Source organism: Leucoraja erinacea, chromosome 15 (genome assembly GCF_028641065.1).
Source record: "Leucoraja erinacea ecotype New England chromosome 15, Leri_hhj_1, whole genome shotgun sequence".
Taxonomy (NCBI): Eukaryota; Metazoa; Chordata; class Chondrichthyes; order Rajiformes; family Rajidae; genus Leucoraja; species Leucoraja erinaceus.
The window spans coordinates 14,838,414-14,851,019 of NC_073391.1; the positions used below are offsets into that span (position 1 = coordinate 14,838,414).

At 41.1% G+C, this 12,606-nt stretch overlaps 1 protein-coding gene across 3 annotated transcripts in view; it reads left to right on the plus strand.

The window, feature by feature from the left end:
- The window catches only part of adam12b (ADAM metallopeptidase domain 12b), a 328,163-nt gene that overhangs the window by 234,645 nt on the left and 80,912 nt on the right, over window positions 1-12,606 (plus strand). For all 3 annotated transcript variants that reach the window (XM_055646711.1, XM_055646710.1, XM_055646712.1), the window contains one exon: window positions 8,894-8,978. In XM_055646711.1, coding sequence (XP_055502686.1) covers window positions 8,894-8,978 — 85 coding nt within the window. The remainder of the gene's footprint in view (window positions 1-8,893; window positions 8,979-12,606) is intronic.

Below are 12,606 nucleotides of genomic sequence, written 5' to 3' on the forward strand. Positions count from 1 at the left end.
GCTGAATTCATGGTACCATGCTCAGATGCATTGTTTTCTCAAATATATTTGCATTGTAGTTTCAGTCTTTCCTCCTACCTTGATCTTTTAATGTTGATACCTCTATAGCTTAAGCACCTGTCAAAGTGATAAGGTCGGCATGTTTTCCGTAGGTAATCAAGGGTAGTCGAAGGTAATCAAAGGTAGTCATAGATAGTCTTCCTCATAGTCGAAGGAGGTCGTCTTCACTCCACTATTCGTAGTCCAATTTTCCCGAAGCTAGTCGTAGCTAGTCGAAATTAGTCTTCAACATAGTCGAAGGAGGTCAAAGGAGGTCTTCTACATGACATTTTTTCAAACTCTCCTAAATTCGCCAATTAGATGGCCGCAGTGAGACAGCCCCTTAAAGTAATCAATTGAGATTAGTTTAGTTAGTATTATGGTGAACATGAATGAGATGGCCAAAGAGTTAATTTCTGTGGTGTAAAACTCAAATGATTAATTATAGAGGACAAATAGAACATAGAAAAGTACAGCAAAAGAACGTGCCCTCTGGCCCACAATGTATATGCCGAACATGATGCCAAGACCAACTTGTATCTGCCAGAATATAATCCATATACATCCATTTTCTGAGTATCCATGTGCCTATTGAAAAGTCTCATAAATACCACTACAGTATCTGCCTAAACCAGTGCGATCCAGGCACTCACAATCGTCTGTGTTAAAAACTTGCTCCGCACATCTCCTTTAAACTTTGCCCCTCTCACCTTAAAGCTATGCCCTCTAGTATTTAATTTGTCCATCCTGGGAAAAAGGTCCTGACTGTTTACTCTGTCCATGCCCCTCATACATTTCTATCATGTTTCCCCGCATTCTCCAATGTTTCAGAGAATACAGTCCAGGTCTGTCCAACTGCTCCATGTACCTAATATACTGCGATCCATGCATCATTCTGGCAAACCTCCTCTGCACCCTTTCCAAAACCTGCACACCCTTCCTATAATGGAACAACCAGAATTGCATGCAATACTCCTAATACTACATCCTATAAAACTGCATCATGACTTCCTGACTCTTGTACTCAAAGCCCCAACCTATGAAAGCAAGCATACCATACACATTTTTTACCACTCTATGAACTTGTGTTACCTTTCAGAGAGTTATGGACTTGGACCTCAAGATTTCTACATCAATGTTTTTCAGAGTTATGCCATTAATTGAATATTTCCCCCTGTCATTTGACATCTCAAAGTGAAACACCTCTCATTTGCCCTGATTAAAATCCATCCGCCATTTCTCTACCCATTTCTGTGGCTAATCTATACCCCACTATATACTTCAACGGCCTTCCTCACAATCTGCGACCCCCGCAATCTTGGTGTCATCCACAAACTTGACAACCAACTCGTCTACGCTTCATCATTCATATATATCCCAGCGCAGATCCTTGCGGAACTCCAATGGTCACAGGCCTCCAGCCTGAATATTGTTTTCCCACCGCAACCCTTTGCCTTCAGTCAAAAAGCCAGTTCTGAATCCAAATCATTTCTAGTTGCATTTCCTCATTTTGCACATTGCCACTTCTAGTAGCATTCTTCAAAAAAAGAAATATCTGAGCTAAATTTGAACAGAGCTTGACAAATTCAGGAAAAGCCTTTACGTAAAAAGTTTCAATTTCACATAAATCAGTTTCAAGTTATAGTACAGCATGAGGACAGCAAACAGAAAAGTGCCATAAAGCTTAATCTGCCAACCTCACCAATGTTCACTTACAAGCTATGACAATAAAAGGCTTTCAATTTTCTTCGTAGTTTTCTCTTCCCTCCTGCATGCGTTGAGTTATTGTTGAGGGCATCTTGGCAGGTAACAACCTACAGCAAGTCTAAACTTGTTCTCACCAAGATTCCCTGGATGAAACTTTGACGTTTTCCCCTGTTAATCCAGGATGCTGAGGCCAATTGTAGCACTTGTAGAACAGTCCTGCTTAGATCATCTAACTTCACAGATGCCAGAAATCAAATCTGATTTTTATGGCTCAGTTGTAGACATTCACTGCCTGCGTTTTTATAATTTCTTAATCTGTTTTACGATTTCATGTTTGTCATTTTCATGATCCGTACTGATCCTTTTCCCATTTTACAAGAAAAAATATTACTAATAAACCGGGCCATAACAACATTGATATTGAGTTACTCCAGCAATGTGTAAACCAGCATATGTGGGTTCCTCGTGTCTTAATATTGAGTTAATTATTTATAATTTATATTAATACGAGAAATCTCTAAATCTGAATACATTTGGTTTGCTCAGCACTACCCTGGTAATGGTACGGATTACTATTTCTTGTGCGTGATGGTTATGCTTTTTTATTCATCTTGGTTTCAGTGCAGTAGAGATAGCAGGTAGAATGGTGCAATGTTTCATTCTGCAGGATGTGGGAGGTCAGGGAAACTGCTGGTATCCCTTATGACTATACTTGTGTCCAGGTGCAACTCCCCCCAGGCCAGATTAAGAAGCTGAGGCCGAATGACATTAAGATCATCCTGGAGAATGATCATAGATGGGAATAGAAGCATGGTGGACGTGAGCAGATAGGTTACCACCAGGAAAGGGGGTAGACAGAGGATGCAGATGACCCTTGTGGCCATTCCCTTTCAAAACAGCCATACACTCTTGGCTACTGTTGACGGTGAATGACCTGTGGACAGCAGTAGCGGTCAGGTCGGTGGTACCGGGGCTGGCTCTGGGGCTTAGCAGGGAAGGCTATGGCAGTGGAAGGACACACGTTAGTTAGGTGGACAAACAGGAGATTCTGTGACAGCAATCAAGACTGCAGGATGGTGTGTTGCTCCCTGGTACCTAGCAACAATTTAGATGAGAATGTACAAGGCATGAGTGGTAAGTTCGCAGATGACACTAAAGTGGGTAGTGTTTTACATAATGATAATAGTTATCAAAAATTACAGTAGGACATTGATCACCTGGGCAAGTGCGCTAAGGAATGGTTAATGGAGTTTAATACAGATAACTGTGAGGAGTTGTATTTAGAGGTCAAACCAGGGCAGGATCACAGTGAATGGTAGGACCCTGGGGAGTGTTGTAGAACAGAGGGATCCTGGAGTGCAGGCACACCATTCCTTGAAAGTTGTGTTACAGGTAGATAGGCTGTCAAGATGGCTTTTGGTACATTGGCCTTCATCAGTCAGGATATTGAGTGTAGAAGTTGAAATGGTGTGTTACAGTTGTACAAGACATTGGTGTGGCCACATTTGGAGCATCACCTTATGTTTTGGTCATCGAGTTATAGGAAGGATGTTGTTAGCAGTTAAGAGTGCAGAGGATTTATGAGGATATTACCAGGACTTGAAGGCCTGTGCTGTAAGGAGAGGTTGAGCAGGCTAGGGCCTTGTTTCTTGGTACGCAGGAGGCTGAGGGGTATAAGACCATGATGGAAAAGGTGGGGATGAATGCACAGAATATTTTACCCAGTCGGGAAATCAACAACCAATGAACATAGGTTTAAGTTGAAAGAGGAAAGATTTCATAGGAACCTGAGGGTATGTGGAACGAGCTGCCAAAGGAGTCAGTTGTGGCAGGTACTTTAACAACATTTAAAATACACTTGGATAGGTACATGAATAGGAAACATTTAGAGGGATATGGACCAAATGCAGGCAGGAGGAACTAGTGTAGATGGGGCATCTTGTTCAGCATTGGCTAGTTTGTGCTCCTGTGCTGTATGTTCTATGACTATAGTACATTACCAGGACTTCTCAATAGACAATGGACAATAGGTGTAGGAGTAGGCCATTTGGCCCTTTGAGCCAGCACCACCATTCAGTGTGATCGTGGCTGATCATCCACAATCAGTACCCTGTTCTCATCAATATCACCTTGCACAGATGAAGGAGCTCAACAGCCTGTTTAATAACTGTATAATTTCTCTGCTACTTAGACCCACTTGCTTTCTCTCTTGAGCAAGACACAAAAGGCTGGAGGAACGCTGCAGATCAGGCTGCTGAATTCCTCCAGCCTTTTTACTGCTCAAGATTTCAGCACTGTTTATGTGTCAGATTCCAGCATGTGCAATTTTGTTTGTTTTCCTATTGATTCCAAGGATTGGACTTTCCTTTTGCACAAATGAACAATGCTGATTCTGAACAAATCTGGACTAATCACCCTGCAGATTGGTAAATTGATGGGAATATCACAGTTTATATTATTCGGCAGCTATTTTTCAGCAGCCATAACATTTACACCTCTGACCATAGATTATTAAATCTTGCTTTGTGTAGAAGTAATGGAACTGAACTGAATTATCGAACCACTGATAATTGAAAGTCAATATCTTTAACCGGGTATGGAGAATGTTGCTGTTTATTATTTCGCCTTTGACGAGTTCCCCTTGCAGATTAAAATATGGTACACATTCAATGGCATCTATGATAAGTATGCAGATGTAAAAGCCAAACTGTCTTGCAGAAGAGGTGCACATGCAATGAATGTTCATTGGAAGAATGGAATAAAGGGATGTAATGTTAAGGCTCTATAAGGTGCTGGTAAGGCCACATTTGGAATATTGTGAGCAATTTTGGGCACCATATCTGAGAAAGGATGTGCTTATTCTGGAGAGGGTCCAGAGGAGGTTTACTAGAGTGATCCCAGGAATGAGTAGGTTAACTTATGATAAGCATTTGTCGGCACTGGACCGGCACTCGCTGTAGTTTAGAAGAATGAGAGGGAACCGCATCGAAACGTACAGAATGGTGAAAGGCTTGTATAGAGTGGATGTGGAGAGGATGTTCCCACTAGTGGGAGAGTGTAGGACTACAGGTCATAGCCTCAGAATTAAAGGACATCCTTTTAGGAAGGAGATGAGGATACATTTCTTTAGTCAGAGGGTGGTGAATCTGTGGATTTTTTTTGTCACAGAAGGCAGTGGAGGTCAAGTCAGTGGGTATTTTTAAGGCAGAGATAGATAGATTCTTGATTAGTACAGGTCAGAGGTTATGGGGAGAAGGCAGGAGAATGGGGTTAGGAGGGAGAAATAGATCAGCCATGATTGAATGGCAGAGTAGACTTGATGGACCGAATGGCCTAATTCTACTCCTATTCCTAATGACCTTATGAATGCTGAGTCGAAACTGGCCCTTTGAGTCCTCACCGACCAGCGATCCCCACACATTAACACAATCCTACACACACTAGGGACAATTTACCCATACCAAGCTAATTTAACTACATATCTGTACGTCTTTGGAGTGTGGGAGGAAACCGAAGATCTCAGAGAAAACCCACCCTGGTCACAGGGAGAACATGCAAACTCCGTACAGCTGGTCGGGATTGAACCCGGACCTCCGGTCCTGCAAACGCTGTAAGACAGCAACTCTACCGCTGCTCCACTGGGCCACCCTTTTCATTTGATAGCAGCCTTGTCGTGTTGGTGCTCAGTGCTCTTAACTTTGCTTGCTTGACTAACTTGTCCAACTGTTGGGCAGCTGCACTTGTTTGTTAAAATGGTCATCAAAAACCTACAGGTTAGTACCAGGTCAATCGCTGTTGGCTGATATTGATAATGTCAGGAGTTATTCACCATGACATGGCTGAAAACAAGGGTTACCCTGGTAATGTGGTTGATAGTGAAGGACCCCTGAGATATCATGGTTAATGATAAGGAATATCCAATGATGACATGGTGATGACCAAGAATATTCATAGCAATAAAGCTGCTGGCAATGTGCTGGCCATGGCTGCTGATGCTGATATGGAAACCACAAGCCTCTTAAAGGACCTGTGCCACTGTATGAGGTAATTCAAGAGTTCTCCTGAGTTCTCCCCTGATTCGAGCTCGTGTAATGTACATAGTGGGGACGTAGGGGCTCGTACGAGTAAAAAGTAACAATTTTTTTCATCACGAGTATTTTTTTACTCCTGGACATTTTTCACAGTTGAAAAAACATCACGAGTTTCCGGATTTCCCGAGTACCTACCGTTACTCGTACGAGCGCTACGTGACATCCATGAGCTCCTACGTACCCGCCACGTACATTACACAAGCTCGAATCAGGGGAGAACTCAGGAGAACTCTTGAATTACCTCATACAGTGAGACAGGCCCTTTAGCAGTGTGTATACTATGGAAGCTGTACTGCTGCACCACATGCCATAGAGCATGTCATTGGCATGCTGAACATGTTCCATGGATGGTTTGGGAGAGCCATGCTTTAGTTGGAAGAATAGGATGCACAATGAGACAGAGCCCTTGCAATCAGCTGTAAATTGAGCAGCTAAGCAATAGGAACATTGAGGAATAAAAGGAAGGGAGGAATCAAGGACTGACACATCCGATATTAATAAAATTGAACCCTCAATCCCCAATCCCACAAATTCCCATTCCACATCCTCCATCTGTGCTGGAGTACATCGGAGTATCTGGTTCACTCAAAAATAAAATCAACCTCAAAATAAACACCTACGACCAAGTGTCTAAAAGGCCAACTACCAAGGGTAATCTGGATTGACTGGCTGAAGGGCATTGGTAGAGTGATAACATATAGAAGGATCATCAAATTTAAAATAAAATGTGTTTTTTTTTAAAGTTAGTGATATTTCTGCTTCTACTAAATCATGTGGTTAGTTTCCAGACATCATTTGATTTCTGTAAAGTGAATTATAATTTTTATGCTTTTTACTTCCTGGTTTGGTCTCCTGGTTTCATTACCTCACTATTGTTGGGCTCCTTAGAACTAGGTTCAGGATCAGGCAGTACGGTGGCACAGCTGTAGAGTTGCTGCCTAACAGCGCCAGAGACCCAGGTTCGATCCTGACTACGGGTGCTGTCTGTATGAAGTTTGTATGTTCTCCCAGTGACCACATGGGTTTTCCCCAGGTGCTCTGGTTTCCTCCCACATTCCAAAGATCACAGCTTTGTAGCTTAATTGGCTTTGATAAAGATTGTAAATTATTCCTAGTGTGTAGGATAATGCTAGTGTTTGGGGATGGATGGTCGGTGCGGACTCAGCAGACCAAAGGGTCCATTTCCACATTGTGTCTCTTAAATAAAATTGAAATTAAATGTCATCTAAAGCGAGCCGTGGTAAATTAAATCCTGCTTGCTGCAGTGGTCGATCCAATCTGCCTTCATTGACCAATTTCCTGTCCGTGTTTAGCTTTGTCTAGCCCACTGCATTCACCACACTCATTGCACAACGAGGTATGCTCCCACATAATCCTAATACTCCCGGAGGTAGATAGAATTTTGAATCGGGGGAAGACCCCAAGACTGTGATGCTGTGGTACATCACACATGCCCTGCCACATGGTCTTCCCAATTGGTCTTGGTGTTCCACTTGGTTAATATTTGATTGTCCCATTCAATTGCAAACATGCTTCTGACCAGACAGCGACAGGTTTATTTTTAAAAGAGCATGGATGTAGCAATTATAGGAAGAATTGGAAGGAACAGTCACGGCCAAATGAGTGGAGATGACGGGGGAGTGTTGCGAGAGGAGAGTGGGGGAGCAGCATGGACATGCAGTGGAGAGGCAGTGGGTTGCATTGTATTAATATTTAAAAGTTAACATTTGAAATTTAACAGACTGATAATAAAACTTAACTTTAGGCCATACCAATTGTGTCTTCAGAGTAGACATAATTTGCATGAGTGCCCAGTGACTGCATTCGGATTGTCAGTCTGGTTCACCCTGCAAAAAAAATCCTTGCACCGCTGTCATCGAGGAATTCTGATCTTTACTGCCATCAAAATCTTTTTGTGCAGCTTTTTCTTGGTCTGCAACAAACATGTTTCTTTATTGATGCTGAAACTCAGTTGGTGTCATCATTCATAAAAGGAAGATGAAAAAAAATGAGAAATGATTGATTTGATTATTCGGTTTGCTTTGTTTAATAAATAGGGTGTGTGGATTAATAACTTGGAGCTGAAACATTTACATATTGAGCAATTTAAACCATTAACCATGTAACCATATAACCATATAACAATTACAGCACGGAAACAGGCCATCTCGGCCCTACAAGTCCGTGCCGACACAACTTTTTTCCCTTAGTCCTACCTGCCTGCACTCATACCATAACCCTCCATTCCCTTCTCATCCATATGCCTATCCAATTTATTTTTAAATGATACCAACGAACCTGCCTCCACCACTTCCACTGGAAGCTCATTCCACACCGCTACCACTCTCTGAGTAAAGAAGTTCCCCCTCATGTTACCCCTAAACTTCTGTCCCTTAATTTTGAAGTAATTCTGAATTAAGCACTGGGAGTTGTAAGTTTGCATATCACTCAATCATCATGCCCTTCCAAATGATTTATAGGAAACACTTCCATTCAATCAACTCATAACTAGTTAGTATGTCAAAGTTCTTACCAAGTACCTTAAATCTAATTATCTAGGAATTGGTTTCGATATTTTTAACATGTCAACCTCAATAACGCAGCCATTTTTCAGAATGGTTGTTTGGTGATTAGAGCTATTGCTTGCAATCATGTCCTATAATTTGTCACTGTCTATGAATGTTCTTGCTTCTTTAACATATACTGATGGTTTTTATTCCTGAAGAATGCCTATTTGGCAATATGTTGACGATTCTTCAATATGTCTATTTCAGTGTAAAGGATTTTTTTAACACTAGAAGGCATTAATAATCATATAAAGCAGAAGCAAAATTATTTTTGAGTATTGGATGACTAATAACTGAGCAGAACAATAATTGATTAGTTAGCGCAGTTCTCAAAGTCTCAAGACTACCAAAAAAAGGGTGAAATCTAAATCTCATTCTTGCCTGAAATGCTAATTAAGAAATAAGATGCATTGAAATTATGAAAATAGGAAGTACATAAAGCTGTTCAACTTCAGAATATGATGAAGTGTGTTTATTTTCTATTTGCAGTGGAGTTTACTTCCAGGGTACCACCATTGGAATGGCACCCATTATGAGTATGTGCACAGCAGAGCAGTCAGGTGGAATCGTAATGGTGAGTAATGATCAGGAATATAGTCAACGGTGTGAAATATAAAGGGCTCATCAGTCTTAACTTAAGAATGGACACAAATGATAACACACTTCTTTTCACTTCTTATACGTTAAGTTCAAATGCAATCAAGTTTCTGGTTAAAGGTCTTCAACATGTGCTGATTGTAGATTGTCTAAATGAAATGGATTTGGCCATTCACTGTGGAAAATAGCTTAAATGATAAACAATCTAGAATCCAATTGTAGTTTTATTCAAAGAGGCGGCATTGTGTGTTGGAAATGTTGCTCGGGGCAGAAGAGAAAGAGAAAATGATTTTCTGCAGCTTGCAACAGACAATATTATTAGACTGGCGTGCAAACTACATAGTTGTTGCAATTGATCTTGAAGTAGGATGCAGGAAAATGAGGAATTATAAAAGTAACCCTAATAATATAATCTTTCTCCTTTAAGTATCTCTGAATTCCAGATTTACCCAAGAGATAATAGTTTTGTGACACTTTGCACAAGTTCTATTTTGGAACCTAATGTTAAGTTGTCTGTTAAAACATGCCATTGTCTCTTGATAGTTGGTACCCATGAATGTGCTATAGTGTAGCATGTGTACAAGCACAAGAACACCAAGTGTTGGTTTACTAACAAAGACAAAGTGTTTGAATAACTCAGTGGGTTAGGCAGCATCTCTGGAGAAACGTGGATAGATGCTGTTTCGGGTCAGGAACCTTTCTCAGATGGCTCTGGAGAGTCTGAGAGTGGGTCTGAAGAAGGTTCCCTACCCCAAATGTCACCTATCCATGTCCTCCAGAGATGATGTGTGTAGGAATGAAGCCAAGATTGGCCATTACGGGTTCCACCCTTCCTTTGTCATCTGCTGCCGGCCCTAATATGTTCTGGCCTCCAGTCCCCTCCCCCTCTCCCCATTACTTTCAGTCTGAAGAAGGGTTCCAACCCAAAATGTCACCTGTTCCTTTTCTCCAGAGATGCTGCCTGACCCGCTGAGGTACTCCAACACTTTCTGCTTTTCTATCAGCATATTGTATTCAGTTTTTGAAGTTGGTTCCATTGGAGTGAAGGGATTGAATCGCAGAGGTTGAGTCAATGCCTCTATGTGCTGCATTTAACACAAATAACCAACAATTACCTTTTAGATAGACACACGTGTATTCTGACACACGTGTATTCTTGTTTCCCAATTCCTTCTTTTGAATGATTAAAAAAAAACTGCAGATGCTGAAAATCTGGAATAAAAACAGATGTTGAATAAGTTCAGCAACTCGGGCTGCATCCGTGGAAAGCAAAACTAAGTTTATGTTTTAGGTCAGATACCCTTTGTCAGAACCCTTTTCCCAATAGGTGCGAGCATCAGAGGTGTCATCAAAGAAGGACACAAAGTGCTGGAATAACTCGGTGAAACAAGGAAACTAACAAAAAGGACACTGTGCTGGAGTAACTCAGTCAGGCAGCATCTCTGGAAAACATGGAGAACAGTCTGAAAAAGGGTCCCGACCCAAAACATCACAAACCCATGTTCTCCAGAGATGCTGCCTGACCCACTGAGTTACTCCAGCACAGTGTCCTTTTTGTTAAACCAGTTTCCTTGTTTCTACGTATCGTCGAAGTAAGTGGGAAGGGATTGGACCAAGAGAGAAAGCATGGACTCGAAAGAAGAAGAAATAAGTTTGCTGGGGCAAGAACAAGCCTAAACTATGGGTATGATAGGACAGGCACAGGTTCAGTTCAGAGAAAGAGATGTTGACAGAAACATCACCTCTGTTTCTCTTCTCACCAGATGCCGCCTGACCTGCCGAGTGTTTCCAGCAAATTCTGCTTTTAATTCTCCCTTTTCAGTCCATTCTGTTCCAACTGGAAATGACTATCTCTGTACAGAGTTGCAATGGGCCACACACTAACTACTAGAGAAACGAGCATTTAAAACATATACATTTAGATTTTTTTGTTTAGAATAGTAGAATTGTCATTCATCAAAAATTCATCATTCATTCATGCCATTATCGATGGTATTCTGCAAAGCACTTAACTCGCACTGTAAGCTGAGAGCCCTTTTTCCTCCTGCCTCCCATTGCAATCAACCCACTAGCTCTCTCCCTTTACTACCCCCACTGCACTCTCCCTTTCACTACCCTCCCTCTAGGTATCTTAAAGGAATAAATTAACTTTATTATTCAAAATTCGAAACAACATAGGGACTTTTCTGAGAACTGTTTTATAGCGTTCATATTTAATGTCTGTTTCTTTTCACACTTAATCTCAAATCTACTTATTGTCAAATAAAGTATCCTCTTAAACGATTATGAAGTCAATGATTAAAGTGTCAACAGTTTTCCTATATTTCCAAAAGGTGCCAAATTAAAACCTCATATTTTTCATGCTCTTTATGTGACAGTTCATGAATCTGTGTTTGTCTTGGACTTTATCCGGATCTCTTGCTTCACCAGAATTATATATTAGGCACTTATAATTAAGTGATGTCATTTTCATTTAAACTGCAAAAAATGATAGTGAATAATGTATAAGAGAGTGACACAATTACATACATTACTGTTACTGTAAAAAGGTTGCAGTCCTTTTGTTGAGTAATTCAGTACTAGTTCATTATGTTGCTTACAGCTACAGAGAACAGTACAGCACAGGAACAGGCCCTTCAGCCCACATTGGCCATGCTGAACATGATGCCGGGTTAAACTAATCTCCTCTGCCTATACATGATCCATAACCCCTTGTTCCCTGCATATCTACATGCCAATTTAAAAAGCTCTTAAATGCCACTATCATATCTATCACCACATTCCAGGCACCCACCACTCTCTATGTAAAAAAATGTGCCCAAACATCTCTCTTGATTTATTTCCCTACAACCTAAAATGATGTCCTTTATTTTTTGACATTTCCATCCCAGGAAAAATGTTCTGGCTATCTACCCTATCTATCTCTCATAATATATATTTATATCTGGTCCCTTCTCCGCATCTGACCCTCCAGAGAAAACAATCCAAGTTTAATGTTAGTTATCCTATACTGTGCAATTTTAAAAGTTAGGTTGCAGTTTGATGATCAATCTGGTTTTACTAAAATGTATTGAAACTTCGCCCACAGGGCCTCACTCTTTGCTCTCTCTACTTCGTTGGTACCAATATGTACCATGACGTCTTGCTTATCAGCCCCTCCTTTAAGAAAATAAAATAGCGAAAATACTGTGATGAAGAAATGACAGATGGAGGAAGTGAGAACAAATAATAGATGCATGCTTATCATGTATGTCAGAAAATGTGTGGGGAGGGGGTGTTGCATAAAGTTGTGAAATAATACGTGGGAAGGAGAATTCAGTTGGAGAATATCAACACTTTCAATGGATTCAGTCCTACATTCATCATTACACAATGTCAATGTCATTACACAATGTCAAAGATGGCCAGTACCATCTCCTCTTTGACAGTTATATCCGATCCTTTCTCTCACATCATTACTGGGTGGCAAAGTGAGTCCTGCCTTACAGTGCCGGAGACCCGGGTTCAATCCTTACTACGGGCGCTGTCTGGACGGAGGTTGGACCTTCTCCCCATGACCTGCGTGGGTTTTCTCTGGGAGCTCTGGTTTCCTCCCACACTCCAAA